The sequence below is a fragment of the Astatotilapia calliptera genome, chromosome 22 (assembly GCF_900246225.1).
Source record: "Astatotilapia calliptera chromosome 22, fAstCal1.2, whole genome shotgun sequence".
In the NCBI taxonomy this organism is placed as follows: domain Eukaryota; kingdom Metazoa; phylum Chordata; class Actinopteri; order Cichliformes; family Cichlidae; genus Astatotilapia; species Astatotilapia calliptera.
The window spans coordinates 17,168,398-17,189,679 of record NC_039322.1 but is presented as its reverse complement, the minus strand read 5'-3'; the positions used below and the strand labels follow the sequence as shown (position 1 = coordinate 17,189,679).

General features: G+C 42.7%; 1 protein-coding gene across 6 annotated transcripts; it reads left to right on the top strand.

The window, feature by feature from the left end:
• The first annotated feature begins 226 nt into the window (after positions 1 to 226).
• Positions 227 to 20,720, top strand: nfyc (nuclear transcription factor Y, gamma). 6 transcript variants are annotated; one of them, XM_026155460.1, is made up of 11 exons: positions 227 to 331; positions 10,989 to 11,095; positions 11,202 to 11,270; positions 13,002 to 13,115; positions 14,892 to 14,987; positions 16,031 to 16,207; positions 17,778 to 17,846; positions 18,273 to 18,431; positions 18,739 to 18,843; positions 18,986 to 19,045; positions 19,402 to 20,720. In XM_026155460.1, the coding sequence occupies exons 2-11, from the start codon at positions 10,997 to 10,999 to the stop codon at positions 19,519 to 19,521; spliced, it is 1,068 nt and encodes a 355-aa protein (XP_026011245.1). In that variant the 5' UTR covers positions 227 to 331; positions 10,989 to 10,996; the 3' UTR covers positions 19,522 to 20,720. The 6 variants fall into 6 exon arrangements, with proteins under 6 accessions (XP_026011245.1, XP_026011242.1, XP_026011247.1 ...); XM_026155457.1 differs by having other exon boundaries at positions 11,199 to 11,270; XM_026155459.1 differs by lacking the exon at positions 227 to 331 and adding an exon at positions 3,291 to 3,398 and having other exon boundaries at positions 11,199 to 11,270.
• The last annotated feature ends 562 nt before the right edge of the window (positions 20,721 to 21,282 follow it).

Here is a 21,282-nt window from a genome sequence, read left to right as displayed (position 1 = left end):
CAGACCAGCAGCCATGCCTCATTCAAAGTCAATGAAATCACCTTTTCCCCCATTCCGATGCTCATTTTGTGTATCTGTGTATATATAAAATGCATTTGTTGTTTTTTCCAAGTCACTTTGCTAATTTTACTATGAGGACTACCTGAGCAATTAACTGTTTAGTGAATCAAATAATTAAAAAAAACTGACGCTGTTTCTCAGGGAACGTAACCTCTACGTCATCGCGTTGGACTCTTTCCGGTTCGAATAGCAGCCATCTTGTTTCCCCTTGCAGGCTAAATAAAATAAATAATACGCTGAGCTGGACTTCACTTCGAACCCGTTAAAGAAAGTGAGTAAGAAATTAAAATTCATTTATATGTGGAGTGTTTACATGAAAGTTGTCCGTGTTGGCTGGAGGTAGCGGTAATTACTTCGCTTCTTTTCATTTGCTGTTCTTGACCAATAGACGATTGTTTTGGAAGATGAACATAGGCGCCATTTCCCTCCCCGCTCTCTGAGGCGCTTATTGGTGGCCCGCTGAAAGGATCACGGACGCTCAGGAAACTGATGTTTTGTGTCCACCATTTTGGCTCATATCCGAGCGATTGTCAGACACACTGGCTATTTGCTCCTGACCCCGAATGGCGCCAGTTGCAGAACGAACTTAGCCCTAAAAACCTTGATTGGTGGAATCTAGTCCGAGGTTTGATTGGTCTGAAGGACAGATCCAAACGTTGTCTTTATTGGTTAGACTGTTTCTTCCTAGCATTGCAAACCTTTGCAAACTTTCATATGTTGGAAGACTCGCTGTCAGCTGGTAATTAAAATTACACACGCTGAGCTGTACAGCGCTCATCAGTCTGTATCCCCAGCAAGCTAACATTAACTCCACTAACGTTAGCATAAAGTCACCGTCGGCAGTGACCATCCTATTAGCTAGTATGCTGCATGTGTCTCCCTACGCCTACTCCGTTAAGCATTTCACAGTGGATACACAGCACTACAGTGCATCTCAGTATTTTGTAGTTTATTTAGCATCCTTTGTGTGACGAATATATACCGGCTTCCGTATGCTAGCGTTGAATATAGCATTGAATTCAGTGGCTCCTGTTAGCCTCTGTGTTAAACCCAAACACCTTATAATGTAGCGACTTTTTGAAGTCAAACTCCGTGCTAAATGCTGGGGTGTTAAACAGCAAAGCTGCTCTAGTCTTCGTGTGAATTCCCTGTGATGACTATATCATGCCTTTGTTTCCACTATTTAGTACTTTGGGGAAAAAATCTTCACACAGTGTTCAATTAATGAATACAAATGTATTTTCAACCATACTAACCAAACAAAGTCACACAACATGAAGCTTCACCAAGTTAATATTTAGTTTAGTTATGCTTTAAACCTAACAGACATTCACCCCATTCTCATTACGACCTGTGTGCAAAAAACAATAGTCTCTTTGTGTTCCCACGAAAATAAGAACTTAATAAAGAATATGAGAGTTTAATCAGCTCTTATCAGCGGGGCAAAAACGGTGTGCAGCTTAGTAAACTTTATCTCTCTAGAGAAGGTATGCATTACGTCATCATTTGTGTGTAGGTTTAATTGAGCAGTTGAGATCATATTTAAAAAGCCTGGGATATTAGAACACCTTAGACAGCATAAGTAAGCTGTGTGCAAGTCACCCAGCTTACCATGTCGTTTTGCAGGTGCTCATGTGTTTTTTCCATGTTTGCAGGTGAATGCTTGGCCTGGCTACCCTCAGGGTAGCTGCTGTGTTTATGAAACCCAACGTCTACTTGGTGCATGTTTATCTCTAAACAGCGTCAGAGAAAGCAAACATGTTCCTGCTATGGGCAGTACAGGTCATGGGAAGGTCTCATTTCTGCGGTGACCTTGCCAGGTGTCATTACTGAGGCATTTTGGGTAGGCTGAATGCAGCTACAGAGAGCTGTTCGAGCATGGCAGCAGCAGTGGAGAGATTAGTCTTTGTGCAGCTCTGCTCTAATCATTAACTGGATGTCTGTAGTACCTGCTCTAGTCCCCATGCTCCTCACAAAAATAGTAAAGGGAACATTTAGCTTTGTTTCTCTTGAGTCTATCTTGTGCTCTCGCCCTCCCTCCACTTGTTCTACCCCTCCCATCCTGTAGCAACTCTCCTCTCTGTCCTTCTCCATCCTTCCGGTCCCCACTCCACCCCCACCACGGTTTTTCATTGATAGGGCAGTTTATTATCTCTCCAGACTTTTGTAGCTGGATGTGTTCCTCTCTACAGTCTGTATGTTTTTTTTGTTTTTTTTAAATTAAAGCTTAACCTTTGGGCTGCACCGCCACTTGGTCGCATCTCAGCAGTTTATTTTAAGCTTTTAACAGGTTTGCCCATTAGAAGTAGAAGCATTCACATCGTAGGTGGTGCATTAAACATCATGAGTTGTGCACATGAGTACTAAAATCACTCTCTTGAGTTGCAAACTAAAGGTTTTTGTGTCGAAAGTATGCACATTTAAGCAATGGAGACTTAACAAGAAGGACATTGTGTGACATTGCTGACATGGTTTTTTTGATGACGTTACCATTGTGGAAGTTGCTGTGAGCACAGTTTTTGGGGTCAAGACAACATTGTCTTTGTTTATGGGTTTTCACCCATATCTCTTAATTCTTGTTTATCCACAAATAGGATGAGAGTCAAATGAACTCTTTCTCTTTTTTTTTTTTCTTTTTTTTTTCTCTCTGCCTTCTTCCACAACTGCTATCTAGTCAGCTGATTGTTCCATTTTGTACAAAGGCTCTCCATTGATTTGTTTTGCACAGAATAGTTTATTGTGTGTATTTCATTGACACTGTGTAAGATGTCATGGGATTTATAGTGGTTGCATTAAGTTGCCTCAAAAAATGAGTTGAATGGAGTTCATGTAGCTAATTCATATTCTGAATAAATAATGCATGACCATGCATGTAGACATATTTGTTCCTCTGTTAGAATAATATTAAGAGTGACGTGATCTCATTGTTAGAGGTAGGCTGGCTGGAGGTTAGATGTTTTCATTGTGTACCTGTGACTGTGAGCAAGGATAACTGAGAATGCAAGGACAAAATGTGCATGTGTGTGGGTGTGCATGTAAGACCGTGCACAGGTATGAGACAGGGAGTCTGCTTAGTATGCTTTTGTACTTTAAATCATGTGGATGCAACATGCGGCATCAATTCTGGCACTTGGTTCAGCCAATAAGGGACCCGCCTAGCTGCCTGCATCACATTGCCATCAGCCTGTACAAGCAGAGCGCAGGCGGGGCTTAGGGAGACATTTAGTTTGACATTGTAAATAAGCAGAGAGCAGTTGTCAGAGAGCAGCCCGTGGAAGCTTTTTCATCCGTCCAGCAGCAGGAGAAGTAGAGACCGCTTGAGGACAGACAATGGCAAGGCAAGCCACAACCAGCACACCCTCACGCACTCCCTGCAGAGCTTTCCACAACTTTATCTGCTCTTTTCCATCTATACTCATGTCTACTCTCTCTTCCTCTTTTCTTTTCCCTGACCCCTATCCTGCAGCTCAAGGTAACTTAGAGCAGGAAGTTGGCTGTCGGTAAAAGGGGGTTGGGCAGAGGAAAGAGGAGGAGCAGGGGATTTGTCAGAGCTGATTGGTGTGTGTGGCTACCAATAGTGTGTGAGGACACAGTTGTCTCATTGGTTTCGAGTATCGGAGTGAGGTGGGAGCTGGCCGTGAGGCGGGGTTTGAGTATCATGTAGCATGCTAGATTGATTACTCTTGAATGTTAAAGGGGAAGGAGGCTAGAGATTTTTGTCTGTGAGTCGGGAGTGCCGCTGTACTGTTTGCCTGCTGTTGCTCTGTTGCCTGCCGCTGTGCTGGTCCTTCTATTCCTTCTCACCTTCTTCTCTGCACCAGGCCAGGGGTCACCTCAAAGACAAACACATGGGAGAGGAGGAGGAGGGTTAGGGAGCAGAAAAGGAGGAGAAAGAGAGAGAAGGTCAGCGAGTTGAGGGGAATTGGGCTGAAGAGAAACAGCAGAGACGGGGTTGTATGTCTAGGTTGGAAGAGGACATTGGGAGGCTGTTGAAGGAGACGGGGCAATGTGTAAAGGCAGAGTGGGAGAGAGAGAGAAAAGAGGGAGGGGTGGAAGAAGGGGGGGCTCGCTCTTCGCTCTGTGTCCGGGCTTAAAGCCTTTTTAAAGCCAGCCAGAGTGCCTTTTGTCTGTTGATACGATCAGGGGGACTGAAGGAAGTGAAGGAGCACGAGAGTTTTTCTGTCAACCTCTGTGCTGCCTCTGCTGCTGCTTTCAAGGAGACTTGGACAGGGCTATCTGTTTCTCTCTACTCTGCTGTGCTCCAGGTCGTTCACCATGAAGGGCACAGGGGTAAGTCTGACAGCTGAACACATACACAGCGAGAAGACCTTAAGTTGTCTTTGGTTTTTGTTTTTTTTTCAAAAAAAAAAAAAGTCCACTTTTTGATGTTTCTCCATCACTCTGCAACGATGAGATGTCTGTCCTTTACAGCCATCCTCACCCCCCCCCCCCCATTTCCTCCCCCTCCCCTCACCTGTCCTGTAGTTCTCACCTTGGGAGATTGGTGTTGTGCAATTTGTGTATTTACGTGCATGGCTGTCATCTACGTCCTTCATTTGTCATTTCAGTGCTATATGGTTTTACAGAACGGTGTTCATAAAATAATATAGCTGTTTAGCATTATGTTTTCATCGTCGAATTTCACTTTGCATTATTGCTCTGTCTTTGGATGTCACTTGTTTTGACTTTGGACCAGTGTGCACACAAACACGCTTCACGTACTCAGTGCCCCGTTATCGACTGCATAGAAGTGCACGGCAGCCAGATACTGACTTTGTGCTTAGATGCACTCTGCTGTTTCGGTGGTGTCCTTGGGCCCTGTGGCCACAGAGTCTTGGGGTCGCTGGCCAAGACCCCACTTTTTCTCCTAATGTCCCAATTAACATTTTCATGGCAGATGGTGGCGCAGAGTTCAGCAGCAAAGAAGACATCCATGTTAAAAGAAGATTTGCTGTATATGTGGAGAGGATATCTCTGAGAGTTGTTGTCACTGTTGGCGTCAGTAGTCCCCAGGGGTGGAGGTGCAGCTGGTTGCAGTGACCTCAGGACCCCCCAGGCCCCTCACCATGACAGTGCCAGACACCCAGATGGGACAGACTGTCAGCTTGTCAGCTTCAGGGGCAGAGGAGGCTAATAGTTTGATCTGATCTCTTCTGATGGAATCTGTGTAGGGTGCCTCTTCTCTCACTTTGCCTCTGACTCCGTGCCTCTCTCCTCCTTTTCTCCCTAATTGAAAGTTTCCATTGGTGCCTTTGACAAAACAAAGTCCCGTTGGGGAAAGAGCGAGCAAGCGAGGGAGATTGAGAGAGGGAGACTAAAAATAACTCTTAAGTTGAAGCCCTCGCTGCCAAATCCCAGGGTTGGCTGCGGTCTGCATGAGATTTGAATATCATTTGTACCCTACGCCAAACCATAGGCACACCAGGGGAGGAAAAAGTAAACAAAACACGCAAACCTCTTGCACATAGCTAGGCCTTTCCGCTCATCACTAAGGTGACCACAGCAACTGTAGGTTTACTCTTTTGTTCCCGCCCCCACTGTGCTCTTACATGTGTACACTTTCACTAAAGACAGTGTGTGTCGGCACCCAGGGGGAGTCGGCCGTATCCCAGCTTGTAATATGCAGGTGCCTTTAGCCCTGCCTACTTTGACGCCAGAGACTGGGCCTAGCATTGGATGAAGGTCATAGGAATGTGAGATTGACTCCTGCAGTCTCTCCAACCGCACCGAGAGGGAAACATGCAGAGGGAAGGAGAGGCCCAAGAAGAAGTGAAATTAAAAGCGGGATGCAGAGCACAGCTAGTATGTACATTATGTGGTGTTTTCATTAGGCTTCTTAGAAAGTACACCGCCTGAACCGCTGGGGTCACTTAAGTGCTGCAGTGAAAGTTGGAAAACCTGCTCTTTTCTATCCTCCCCCTCTCCCTCCCCTTCTCTCTTTCATCTCTCTCTCTCTCTCTCTCCCTCCCCCCTCTCTGGTTTCTCTCCTCTGTTGAATGACCTTGGGAGATCAGTGACTAGCACTTCCTGGAGTTGGCTTGAAGCAGAACCAAGGGCAAAGTTTACAGGACCGTTGGGTCGGCTAGATCGGTCCGGCCATGCCAAAAGGATGTTACGCTGTAGGTCAAAGTGAGCATGTGTGTCATTAAAATCCTGTCTGTTCATATTTAATTGTACCACCATCTGTGAAACCACTGCGTGCATTTGAGTAGTTAATCTGTAATTCCTGGCTGCAAACTTCTTGTTTTTTGTTTTTTCCTGAGTAGATCATTTACCCTGTATGCTGTATCCTTGCCAGTTTATTTCTGACTGGTATTTGTGATCGGGTTCAGCACGGTTAGTGCTTTAATATTTGAGAATCTGTGGATACGCTCATTGGATTTATGACCACGATTTAACATCAGTGTTTGTTAGTGTGACGTTTGTTACTTAGGCTGTATTTGTTCCAACAGACTGAGTGCACTAAATCAGGATAAAGCTGTCTTATTAAACAGTCATCATTAAACATTGGTTAGGTTCTCAAATGTCCAAATGACATAGCTTGGTTTATGTGAGCACTATACTGAGTTTTCTGCTTAGTGATCTAGTTGAAATCTAGCAGATTTCAACCTTAGGTGACCTTCCTCCAGAAATGCCCACTCTGCATCACTGACAGTTTTGTGACAAAGCAGCATGTGGAAATTTAACTTCTTGCCTAAGACCTCTCAGTGGACCAGTGACTATCCAATAGCTGGTATTATATCTTAGGAAAAAAAATCTCACCTTTCTTCTTGGTGGTAACTAGTCTATGTGGGTATGTATTTACTCTTTGTCCAGGCTGACATGTGAAAGTGTGAAGGGTACAATGCAGAAGGTTACTCTGAGGTTATAATACGCACAGAAACTGAAAGTAATCTATTTCTTCTGTCAACTCAGTTGTCTTTATATGTGCAAAGATATGATAACCTTGGGAATTGAAAGGAGAGTTGTAAAGCAAGAAGTCACTCTTTAAAACTACAACTGCTGTAGTAGCTGTCATGCAGTTGTACACTAATCTGAAAAAATGGTGAGGCAGCGATAACTCTTTATATTCATATTTAATATTATTTTAAAAATGGTCAACCGGTTTTGAAGATTCAGTATAAATATATAAAGGTTCAGTATATGATTCACTTTATCTTAGCTTTACATTTGCTTACACGTGACGTGACAGAGAGATCTGAGATGAGCTGCCTGCTTCTTCATCATCCATGGCGGTGATAGCGATACTGAAACACCTCAGTGAAAAGTTCACTCGGTAGCCTCGAGTGGGGCTTCAGGTCCTCCCACACTGCCTCGACTTGTTCACTTTCAAATATGCTCCTCAGAATTGGGCTCAGTTTACACAGATTGTCAGGTCATTAAGAGGGCAATTAAAAGCAGAACATTTCACTTTAACTAGAAGCCAGTTAATTAATTCCAACTCTGTTATCTCGCACATTGTCACTGTGCAGAAAGAAGCATGTTACTTCTTCTTTTCTCGTTCACTTATCTTTAAAAAAAGAAAAAAACAAAAACGGATCAGCCAAGCGATACGATCTCCTTGTTTCCAGTTTGCTGCATTTCTGCCTGCCATCAAGCCGGGGTCCTATCGGGTTTATTTGGACAGGAATTGAAAGCTCATGTAAAGCGGTGTGATGTCAGAGTTCGAGCGAGACGCCAGTGCTGCTGTGAATGGCCACTTAATGTGACGTGCCAGAAAGAGTGGGGAGGGAGGTGAGGATGAGATAGAGATGCAGGGCCCGGCTGGCAGAACAGCATTAGCGCTGATTCAGCTGCTGGAAGCCGAGCAGTGTTGACTTTCTCAAAGAGATCAGGTGAAAGTAAGACAAGACAGAAAATGCAAGAAAAGCATACTCGTGAGTGATAAAGGGAGAAGGGAAGCGCTAGGAGAAGAGACTGTAGAGCTGCTGAAGGAGGAAGAGCAAGTTGCTGTGTTGGAACGAAGTCGACGAGGTCGAGACGTTTGTCCTCAAAGATGCACACATAGAAAAGAGCTGAAGGAAACCCAACACCAGCGATTCTGTCTCGATGACCTGATGAAGGACAACAGAGCTGCAGGGAAGAGGAGAAGAGAGAAGCACAGCAGAGAACAACACCATGTACCCTAATATAGCAACAGCAGCAGATTAGAACAACACAGCAGGAATGAGCTTGTCAATTTCATTGCGTGATTCAACAGAATAATTTGGAATTTTTAGCAATAGCGAGTCTGCTTCAAAGCAAACACAAGCACAACATTTACAGAGACTTTATCTTGAGTGACTGATAACGCTCCCCATAAGTAGTAAGAAGTGAACTGGACTAGCAAGAAAATTCTTTAGCGCTTTAAAGCTTGCTGAACTGAAATATGGAGGTAAATGGTGCTTATCCCTTCAGATAAAATAAGCCGTCTTGACTTTGCATCAATCTCCAGACCTTTTTCGTGTCTTACAGTGTTGACATTTATTAGCTTTTGAGGAGATTCAACATTTTTTTTTCGTGCAGAGGATAGCCCCATTCACTGTGTTTATTTGACAAGGGTAGGCCCAGACCATAGAAGGTGTTGCACAAAGTCAGCGGAATCGGCTCCCACGCAAACTTTCCGTTGATGCAAAGCATTGGGCAATTTGGTTATGCAGTTATATACTCGGTAGAATATGCTACCAAGCTGGAGGAGCAATGCTCAAGGGCATGTTGACACTTAGCCTTCTCTTCTCTCTCGCTTATATTGTTCTGTTGCTTCTTTCCTCTCTCACGCTTTAGCATGCCTCTCCTCACATATGCTTTCTCATTTCTTCTCACATAGCGACTTCCCCTGCACCTCCCCTCCCTCTTTTTGCCGCTGTGGTTAATGTAGTTGCGTATATTTACATTGAAGGTCACAGGGTCAGAAAGAGGTAGTTGGGGGTTTGTGTGTGGTTTGATATTAGCACACTCCTCTAACAGCTTTAGTTTATGAGAAGTGAGGTGTATAAGGGCGCAGGAGGAGGAACTTGGGAGGTTTATGTGTTTTATAGTTGCCGTTTTATAACTGATAGGGCTTCTGTAATCCTAAGCCTAATTATTTGTTTCTCATCGTCTTATTTTGCCCCAGTTTGAACCACATAGTCTCACATATAATGCACATTCATTGATACCAAATTGTTTTGTTTACAAGATGATGTGTTATGTGGATGATGCTTATTTTGTTCATCCCGTCTTTGGGTTCATTTTGTTGCAAGGTACTTGGAGGCAGCAAAAGAACTGGCAGAGGTCAGTCCACCTGTCTTATGTGGGAAGAATGGAGGAATAAAAAAAACTACAATTCCCATCAGTCATTCCTGCCCTGTGGGATGCTGGGATTGTTCTGGAGACTGCAGGTTTTCAATCAACCTTGAAATGCAACTGGACACTGGAGCGTCAGACAGGGAAGGAGAGACACTGTCAAGGTCAATCACTAGCCTGGCATGCCATAGCTACAAGCGGCCTGATTGATTTATATAAAGCCCCCTCTCCCCCCTCTCTCACCCGGCATTCTGTCTTATTGATTTAGGCTACTGTCTGTCGAAAACTGAACAACAGAACAGGATGCAGCAGTGCTTCTTCTATATTATTCTACTGATGCAACTTGCAGGAGAGTCAATCTTTCCTGTCAAAAATCAATCAGGTAACGAGCCTGCATGCAGAATCAGTCGTTCATTGGTTTAAAATATTTATAACTGCACTTAAGCGCTGCAGTTAAAAGAGCTGATGTGGCCCCAAAGTCAAACAGTCCCTTACAACAAAGCTGTGACTGAACCTAGAGGGAGAGACACTGGATGGCGTGTTTGAAAGGCTGTTTCTTGTAATGTATTGGTCTGTCAGCTGAACCAGACATGGAACTATTCATGCTTGTTGGCCCAGGGTGAGAAAAGAAAAAGAAGCCCCCCCCCCCCCTTCATTCTTCTAACATTTTCTTTATAGTGACATATCTCCTTTTCTACCACTCTGTGTCTCCCTTTTTCTGTCTTGTTTGACCCACATTGCTGGTTTGCATAGCAGTGTCGCTGTGGCCCTGTCTGTCTCTTACTTCCCCCAAAGTATCTGTCTAAAGCCTTTGGCACTTTGTCTTAGCGCTGGATTAATGCTGAACTGGACAAGGCACTAGCCCTCCCACAGCAACACACACAAACACATCCGGTCTCTCTTGAGTAGCTTTACACACTCATCTCTTGTTCTGTACCTTCACGTTTCTCCGTCTTCTCCCTCCTGCTCAATCTTTTCATCGAGGTACGGAGAAAAGGGGGAGAGTGAGGTGGAACAATCAGGGCACTTGAAGCTCTACATGCTCAGACAGGCCAGCTAATATTCCTCCAGCAGATTCCTGGCATGCCATAGTAACCTGCTGGATCCTCTTTCAACCGTTGGATCCTCTGTAGGAGCTCTGGCTGTGTTAGCAGTAATTTATTTCAGTTTATTTGGATGGTTTGTATCTCTGCGTGTCTTCACAATTTGTCAGTTTGCAATTAGGTTGTTTCTTTATGGCACACTCTTGCATCTGTTGCTTCAACACTGTTCACTTGCGGGCTCACCAAAAGCAGTTGACTTGCACATGATGTGCGTGTTTGTAGAGGAGCTGCAGCTATGTGCCAAAGGTGAGGGACCCATTCATAATCGTGGAGTGCGCAGCCAGTCTATTGGTGGGTTCTTAGGCTTGTCAACATCCCACAGGGACAATAATAGAAGCCTGCCGGGGTTCTATTTTCAATTTCACTGTATTATAATTACAGACTTTGATAGGATATGTGGTTCTGACACACAGGAAGAGCTCTGTGCAGTAAGGCCTTGTTTTGCAATGGTATTACATTCTTGATCTGTCTCCGAATCTCCATATCGCTTGTTTTTTGCTTTGAAATGATCGATCATTTTCTTGTATCCATCATCTTCTTTCTCTTCTTCTCTTTGAGCAGATTAGAAGATGTCTGGAGATGGTTTTGGAGCCACGGGCAGCGATGCCCAGCAAACACTGCAGTCCTTCTGGCCTCGTGTCATGGAGGAGATCAGGAACTTGACTGTGGTACGTAACACTCATGCAAACAGACAAATAATGCAGAAAAAAAGGAAAAAGTTGCAGTTTCAGCTTTATTCTGTACTTAACTGTATCAATCTGTTGTCCTCAGAAGGATTTCCGTGTGCAGGAGTTGCCTTTAGCCCGAATCAAGAAAATCATGAAGTTGGATGAGGATGTGAAGGTAAGAGGAGAACCTGAATAATGAAACTGAGAGAGAGGGTGTGTATTAAAAAGAACTAGATATCTTTATTACTATGCCTTTCACGAAGGGTGTGCCATACTTGTTTTAAAGAACATGCTATCAAAAGTGGGAAACATGTAGCTTAATCCTAGGCCCCCCAAAAAAAAAAAAAAAAAAAAAAAAAAAAAGTAAAGTATCTTGTGATACTCCACTTCCCTGCAGATATATTTTCTCGTGGTGTTTTTTGACAGACGTGCAATAAAGAGCTCTGTCCAGCGCGTTGGGTCAAAACGTTCCATAGCTGGTGATTTGGGTTGTGTCTGGTAACTGTGAAGTTACATAATATATAATTCACATACCAGACCACACGGTGACCTGTCATGATCCATCTATATGGAAGAAACTACTCCAGTCCCCTGGGACAGGACAAATTATGGCAAAATGTAGTTCTGTTGTTTTCGTTTAATTGGTTGCCCCTTTGATATTTCTAGTTTAACTTTATTTTCTGACAAAAACGTATTGCTGTGTTGGAAATTGTTGATTCAGTTGAAGCTTGGTTCTTATCAAGTTGTTGGTCTGTGGCTTTTTGTGCTCAGACCACTCAATAAATGGACTCAAAGATGCAATTATTATTTCATAATTAAAGATAATTTTTCAATTAAAAAGTTGTATCAACTCTTTGCATTCAGCAGCCACTGGTGATAGTAGCTCTTTTTTTTTTTTTTTTTTTTTTTTTTTTTTAAATCAAATGGGTTTACGTTAAAACATTATCGATGCGTGAAGGAATAATTGGGCATCATTTTGTGACATTGCAAGACCTGCAGTGTAGCAAGTAGCTAATTAATGTGATTTTATGTAGAAAGCTGCTAATGCAGACATTTGTAGCAGTGAACTGCTTTTTGGTTTTAAGATTTCTCTTTTTCCACTTGTGGAATTTTTAAAATATAACCCACTTTGCTGGGAATTGCACTTCATGTTAATGGCTAAAATGAACCAGAAGAATATCACAAGTTATTACAGATAAAAGCATTGATTTGGGCCATATTGTAATACCACTGCTACATTTGAAGATCTGCTCAGGTTAACGTGGCTTTTTTTCTTTTTTTTTGATGTGACAGAAGGAACCACTCCACCAGGCAGTTACGAGTCATGGAGGAGTGGTTCCCCCCCCCATTACACCTGATTGTCAGTCAGAATTGTTCATAGCCTCTAAAAAGAAAGCCTCTGCTCTGTGTTTGTGTGTGGCTTGAGTATGTCGTGTCAAGAATGCTATCCCCTTAGTTAAGCAGCAGCTTACAGCGGTAAAGAGATCAGGAGATCACTAACATATCCGAAGGAAAGACTCTTCTGTCAGTCCTGACACAGCACCTTGCACAGATGCAGTGCAAGCATGTGTGAGTGTTATAGCGTCAGTACAACTGTTCATTTAAGCATTGCTTTTATGAACATATAAGAAATACATTTTTATGGGAATTGATTTTAGAGTTCAGTGCTTATGAGCAGAAAGAAATAGATTAAAAGTACCCACTCAACTCTGCGTAAGCATCTATGCTAGTAACTACGCAGTCTTTATTTAACAAGTGAATGTATCTGTTGGTTATTTTTGCAGCAGCTGTGACTTTGATGTGGCCGGCTGTGACTGAGGTCCTGAGCGATTCGTGTAATTGCTGATGTTTGATTGATGGACTGTGGGTGTGTTTAACCAGGTGTAACACTATCTCTACTGTACAGATGATCAGCGCAGAAGCTCCGGTCCTGTTTGCCAAAGCAGCTCAGATCTTCATCACAGAGCTCACCCTCAGGGCGTGGATCCACACCGAGGACAACAAGCGACGCACACTACAGGTTATAGACATTTCTTTTTCTTTATATTTAAACTCCTCCATATGACATGCTTTTTTGTAATCCTTAGCAAATCCTACTTTAAGTGGATTGGACCTCCCGATACACACACAGCCCCAGTTGTAATACCCACACTCTGACATCAATTGGCTATCTTTTTGGTTTCGTGCTTCTTATTCACTAAGTGCCAGTGTCAGTGTGCATGTACAAGCAGAGACCCCATACCAGCATCCCCTTGAGGACGGTCTCTCTGTTAAGTTCCTTCTCCCTCCATTCACTTTAAAAGCAAATCCAGGCGGGTGCCGGTGACCCACTTTTCCCCTGGTGCCTTTTAGCATCCTCTGCTGTACCAGAGCTGAATAAAGGTGAGGCCTGGAAAGATACGGATGAAAAAGGAATCGGAGAACATGAAAGCACTGACGGAAGCGGTTGAGAAGAATCAGTCTGGAATATGTCTCACCTGCATGTCAAGTAGAGAAAAACTGTGGGGCAGAACATGAAAGCCCTTAAGTCCACTTTATCCATTCACATACCTCTGAGAGATTAGCAGTCCATGGATATGTTTGTGTATGCCAACGCAGGTAGAGAGAGGAGAAAATCTATCTTATCACAGTTTGTCTTGTGCTGAAGGCCTGCTTTGGAAGTACACTTGTTTTGCTGTTAATATAGCTCTGTCCCAAATGGTAGTTCTATGTTTTTTATTGGTCAAGAAACTGTTTTTTAGAGCTCTGCAGTGCACACTTTAAAATAGAAACTTCATCTACTGTGACTGTGCACACGTTAATTGCCTTGTACACTACAGATGACGCATTAGTTGCATGTGATGCTTCACTTCATGAATACAGGATTTTTTTTTTTCATTTCCCTAAGTGAGGGAAAGTGGTGCCCTCCATTTCCACACGCATACACATGTAGAGCCTGATCCTTTTGTGAAGAGGGCACGCCAATTGGGGTCACCATAGCAACGCTCATCAATAGAACAAGTGTGGATGTGACCTGATGTTACCAGATATTAATCAAGGTACTAAATATAGCCTCTAGTGAAGGGGAGGGTCACAATGGAGGGGGGTGGGGGGTCCTGACAGCCAGTATCCTGTGGAAAATTCCACAGAGACAGCACACTGGTGTGGATATAGGAAGGGGTATAGAAGCAGAGAATGTGCTCATGAGGGCAGGAAAATGTCATTCGTCCTCATTTACACTTATCTCACACACACATGTGCGTTTCTCACTGTGGTCCTCTGGTGGTGGGTTTATTATTCCGTTTGCCTTTAGTAATGTTTTGTTTGGAGACAGTGTTATTTGAATCGCACAATAAATTATCAATCTGATCTGCTAGAAGTCAAAACTTGTGTAGAACAAAGACGTTTATGGGTAGATCAGCATGTTTTGGCTTGGGTGCCCTAGAGGTCGATTTGCATGTGGATATATGTGTTACGGTGTTTTTGGTTCCCTGCTTATTACCTTTTTATATGATAACACTCATGAAGATGTGTTGGTCTAGAAACACAGTCCTTTTGTATACTGCATGTGTTGCTAGAGTTTTGAGCTGACTAACTGATTAAGCTCTAAACGTATCCTTTAAATTCAAATATTAAAGCAAACACCCATCTAAGTACTACTAGGAACTGTATACAAATCTCCCTTGTCTGGTTGTTTTGGGAGTGATGACCTCAGACCTAGAGGCATGTTTATAAATAGGTGGCTGCGCATATAGAATTGGCATACTAAAGCGCTGACCTCTTTGCTTGACTTTCTCTTTATATTTTATATTCACAGAGGAATGACATTGCCATGGCAATAACAAAGTTCGACCAGTTTGACTTCCTGATTGACATCGTGCCCCGGGACGACCTGAAGCCCCCCAAACGACAGGTAGGAAAGCGGCCTCATTATAGTATTTATTACCTACACTGTGACAGGGAAACAGCTGGTATCTCATTAAAGTTACCACAGGATAAAGAGCTGATGATTTGGGTATTCATCTCAGGTACTTTCCATTGTTGGCAACCTGGAGGTGCTGTAAACATCCTTGACTGGAAGCTGAGGTTTTGACAGCGAGGGCTTTCAGTCGGATGTTTGCAGCGTCTTATTGCCTCAGACCGCCAACAGTAACCTCAGTGATTAAACTAGTTTGTGGAAGCTGGTACCATACAGTGTCTGCTATAACAAAGTGTTAAAACCATGGCTCCGGTCAGGACATGACTCAATGAAGATGCTGAAAGAAAACTGCTTAAAATGTTATGGCAGGCGATTAATGGCCAATATCAGTTACATTAAATTGATGTATAAGGAACTTTCAAAGGTGGAAGAGTGAGATATTTAAATTTGTTGTCACGTAGACTGTCTCCAGACATGTAAACATCCTACACTCTCAGCTGTGTTGTCATGGAGCTGGGAGAGGGGTGTTTACGCTTCTGGTGATGGAGAAACCTCATCCAGACGAAGCCTGCTCATTAGTGAATTACAAAACAAAATGATATGGGTCGGTGTTTATGGACAGTTTATTGGGTTTTAAGTTTAACACCTGTATACCAGCTCAGCATTTAAGGTGCTGAACTGCCCTGATTTATCTGACAACCCTGATGTTACATTTCTGTTGCTGGACCAGGGAAAGCATGCCAGCGGTTATCACATTATTAAGTTTCATTCGATTTGTAAGTTACCCCTTTAGCATTACAGGTTGTAATACTGAAATTTTAAGGCTGATTAGCACCAACACATCACCTCAGCATGCCTCCGGACTTGCATTGCATGTTATCAACCAGTATGGATGGATCTTGTACCCAGATTACGTTACTCTTCCCCAGTCACATCCCATCAGTTATTTATCAGACTCGGTCTACCGTTACACCGGTAAAAATAATTCATGGAGATGCAACGGACTGATAGGCGTCCAATGTGTGTATATTTCTCAGGAGGAGATGCGTCAGTCTGTTGCTCCAGCAGAGCCAGTGCAGTACTACTTCACCTTGGCCCAGCAGCCCGGAGCCGTGCAGGTGCAGGGCGCACAGCAGGGACAGCAACCTGCTGCGCAGACAGCGGCGACCATCCAGCCCGGACAGATCATCATCGCACAGCCGCAACAGGGACAGGTACGGTTAGCAATGTGCTTTGTAGTGCACGCCGCAAGGAAACACTCAAAGTGAAACCACCTGCAAAAACTAATTCTGCAAAATCCCCGTTAGACTCATGTATGGTACTTTAGAGGGGGAAAAAAATTGGTTTCATTGTGTGCTGGAGTAACACCTGAAAGATGACCTCTTTCTAGAAGTCCTCTTCCTAGAAGTCCTAGGAGTCTCATATTTCTTGGATTGACTCACTGGATTTATTGATATTATTCGTAGCTAACATGTAGGAGCTGACCACTCTCCTGCCAGCAGGATTAATACGGCATCGAAACACACCCAGCAAATCCAGCTTTACACATACATGGACACCTTGCACACAGGGAACAGAACGTTCCCTGATCTCTTATTTACTGTGAATCAATAACCTCTTAATGGAACAACATCCCCATTTATATACAAACAAATACACACTCAGAGTCCTAGGATGAGGTTTTTCTCCTGAGGGTTCTGCATTTTCACCACCCATCGAGATAACAAGCACACATATGTAGGGGCACCATTCAGTTCATCTCTCTAATTATTTCATTCCTGCTACTTTTTCTGCTGAGCACTCCTCCTCTCCGGTTTGCACTCTGCATGTCATGTAGCCTTGCTGCTGGGCTGGTGTGATGCTTCATGCTGCTTCAGCACACTGCCTGTAGCTGAGCTGTCATACTTGTTTAGACCTGGTGTGATTCACACTCCTGCTCCTGCTGCAGTCCCAAGCCACACTTTGCGTTTACATAAGGTTAATGTCAATCTTTGACTGTTTACAAGGTGGCACTTCAAAAAGGTGAGATTTTAACTCAGTTTTAAATTAAAATCTGTGAAATTTTGAAGCTTTGCAACATTTCTCTGATTGTTTTTATCCACTTAGTAATGTCAGGACTAAAGGTTACGTAGTTGTCTATTCAAATGACATAATTATCATGTGAAAGACGGAGCTGATTGGATTACTTCTAACTCATCAGACAGATGTCATGTTTGGTACAACAGATTTGGAGTGCGCATTAAGGTGTTAGCAGTAGTCCTGCAGGATGAAGAAGTATAAGTCAGTGCAGAGATTAAAATGAGGCGAGTTCCCATTTCACATCCTTTATTTGTGCGTCTGTGTGTGGCGCTTTCAGCGTCACTGTCAGTGCTGTACCGATTCTGTCACTTTTCTCTCAGGCCAACAACCCTCAACAACTTAAAATCTGCAGTTGGCCTTTGTTGAGCTTCTGTAAATGCAACTGTGATGTATTTTATACATTTTTAACTACCTGTTCAGTTACCACCATGTTTTCTTTTTGTGTTTTTTTTTTTAACAATTTAATTTTTATCATTTCACATCATCCTTTTTATCAACCTCCTCCCGTTTTACTTGCATATTTCATAAACATGCTCGTAAATGTCATCAACTGCCTATATGCCACTGTTTGCTGCTCCTACATTTCAATCTTTCTCTGCATACGTGCCAGTTCCGCTTACGTTTTTGTGTTGAGTTTGTGCACTCGCTGCTTTCTCACTATGTGTCTTTCTCTCATTTTCCCATTTCTTTTCTGTCGGCCATCAGATGTTGCAAGGTGCCACCATGCAGCAGTTACAGCAGGTGCAGGTGCAATCACAGGGCACGCCCATCACGGTAAACACACATGCTTTCATATGTTTGCTAACCACACACAGAGAAAGAGGCCACTGCTTTGTGCCACAGCCTCTTAGGTGATGGCCGCCTACAAACTCTGTCCTGCTCAGGTGACTGAGGTCTTTAGGGGTGATTGTCACATGATCCTAACAAACATCACCTGCAGACAAAACAGAGAGAGAGGACGAACCTGCGTTTTCACGTTATGTCCCTGAATCTTATTGTGCCTGCTTAATAAGCTACTCGCAGACTTAAAATTTAAGGATACCTAGGCTTCCAACTCTTGGTTTAAGATTTATTGTACTCCAGAAAAGATAATGATTTACTGCTTCCTTGCTTAACTACATGCTTCTGCTACGTAAACAACCGGTGTCGTCTGTTTGTTTATCTGTGTTTTCTTCTCTTTTCTGCTCTTGTCTGCTTTAGAGTGCGCCTGTCGCCATGCAGGTGGGTGAAGGCCAGCAGGTGCAGATTGTCCAGGCTGCCACAGCCCAGGGTCAGGCTCAGACAGCTCAAGCCCAAGGCCAGACCATGCAGGTCATGCAGCAGATCATCACCAACACTGGAGAGATCCAGCAAATCCCAGTAAGAAATGACAGGATGGAAAAGGAAATTATCAGTTTTGTTTTTTTTTAAAGAGAGATGATGGACAGTGTAATGTGTTTGCTGCATGATGTTGTTTGATATTGTGGTGCAAGACAAACATGTGAATTTAACATCCATCAGTATTTGATGTGAGCTGTTAAGTTCGAAAAGGTTAAAAATTCACTAGAGGAACGTTAAGGTTTCTCATTCCTGTAGTCCAGAGCAGGAAAATGGCTGTGACCTCTCTGCTCAAATGACCTTTTCTCTAAACCAAACTTTGTCTCCCCCTTGTGTCGGTTGGCTGTAGGTACAACTAAATACGGGACAGCTGCAATACATCCGCCTAGCCCAGCCCGTCTCTGGAGCACAAGTGGTCCAGGGGCAGATTCAGACTCTTGCAAACACCCAGCAGGTAACCCTACAACAGCAAGAAATCCAGCTGATGTCCAAGCACTTAGCTGTAATAAACTATGACTGGATGTGTTTACACTTGTCAGTTATGGTATGAAGCTGCTTGTGAATCCCAGTGAGTGAATAACTTGCTCTCTCTTTAGATCACACAGACAGAAGTACAACAAGGACAGCAGCAATTCGGCCAGTTTACTGATGGCCAGGTAACACATGCAACAAATAAATACAATTTTGAAATTTTAGTGTTTTATTTGTTTTCAGGTGACAAATGGCACATTGTTCTTATTTACGCTTTTCTATCTTTCTTGGATTGTCTCATTTTAACTACTTAAACAACTGGCTGATAACCAGTGGACATTTGCACTTCTAAATCCTGTTAATTCAAACAGTAGAGGGAATTGTTATCAGAAGATCATAAATTAAATGTCTTATTGAGCATTTTTAATGTCATCTTGTAACAATGAAAGGTGTGTAATCCACTAAGATCTAATAAAAAAAGCTCACAGAAAACTGAACACACGCAACCTTAAACCTCGCCATCTTTCCTCCTTTTTCTCAGCAATTGTATCAGATACAGCAGGTGACAATGCCAGCAGGACAGGAGCTGACCCAGCCAATGTTCATCCAGTCTACCAACCAGACAACTGACACACAGGTCACGCAGGTCAGCACTGAATGAGCCCTGCCAGGAGACTTTCTCCTCTCACACATACAGCACGCACACCAGCCCACGCGATGCAGACGGATGCCATCAACTTTGACAAAAAGGACTCTCAATAATTCATTTTAAGCACGGCTCATTGCAACGAGGGACCTGAAATCTTGTAACACTCATGTTTTGTAATAAATTTACTACACTGGATCAAAAACCAAAGGGACGCTGATTGACTCTTTCACAATCATACGTTATGATCATCCAATCTTGTGCTTGTGTCACCCTTATTGAATGGATGACTTTACGTTGTGCAGCCACTTCCACAGTCCCTGACAACAGTCTTTGCACAGACTAAATTTATTTTTCTTCCCGTCATTTCCAACCTTTTACAGATTTTTAGACTATAAAGTGTTGATTCACACCTTGCTCTTCATTTGGAAATGAATTTGGAAAATGTCCGTCTTTGTCTACAGAAGCTGCTCTAGGTTTAGGGTAGCCATGGGAAGTTTTTATTTTTATTTTTATTTTTTATTATTATTATTTTTTATTATCATTATTAAAAAAAACCCACCTTACTCATTGTTTGTCATGTAGTTGGATAAAACTAAACCATATACCTCAGATATCACTTTATACACCAAGTCAATCTAAGGGATCGTGAAGAGGTTGAGGTTTAAGGATATTTTCATGTAGTTTGTTGTGTTTTCCATAATGATGATGACGCATGACTTTACGTTGTAAGGGCTTCAAACTGTACAGGCTATTTGTGAATGTGATGTTTGCGATGGAAGCACACGCACATTCATCCTTACTCTTCTGATTATTTCCCCCCCCATCCCTTTGTCCTTAGAGTGGGGAAACTTTTTTCTGCCTCTATGCAGTTTCACACAGCCCTCTCGGCTTGGGTGGTTTTCGAGTCTCGAGTCTTGTGCCCCGGTTTGAGTCTCATGTACAAACACATGACTCCGTCTGGAGGGGGAAAAGCACCCTTTTTATAGAACTCTCCTTGTTTTCAATGAGTGTTTTTCTTTTGGCTTAAAATGATGTTTGGCCCGATATATTGCCCATTATTTTTTTATTTTTTTTGTACAGTAATGAGTATTATCAATGTTATTATTATTGTTGTTTTTGCATGTAGTTCAAACTGCCAGCATGACATGCAATAGATAGGTACAATTTTATTTTTGATGTTCCTGTTTTTTTTGTAAACAAACTTTGTGACGACAAAAAAAATTAAAAGCCATACCTTCTCAACTTGGTCTGTTTGGTTATCTTTGAGTTTGTGTTATTAAGAGCTAATCTACGTCTCCATTGTTTATTGTTTTAGGGCAGTTAAGCACCTTGCTAGTATACAGGGAGACAGGAGAGAAAGTCACCAGGACCACGAGATAGGACTGAACCAACCTAGGCATCACCATATGCTATATTTACAGGTAGACGCGTCCCACCACAACAGGTCTTTGCCATATACAGGGAGTGCAGAATTATTAGGCAAGTTGTATTTTTGAGGAATAATTGTATTATTGAACAACAACCATGTTCTCAATGAACCCAAAAAACTCATTAATATCAAAGCTGAATGTTTTTGGAAGTAGTTTTTAGTTTGTTTTTAGTTTTAGCTATTTTAGGGGGATATCTGTGTGTGCAGGTGACTATTACTGTGCATAATTATTAGGCAACTTAACAAAAAACAAATATATACCCATTTCAATTACTTATTTTTACCAGTGAAACCAATATAACATCTCCACATTCACAAATATACATTTCTGACATTCAAAAACA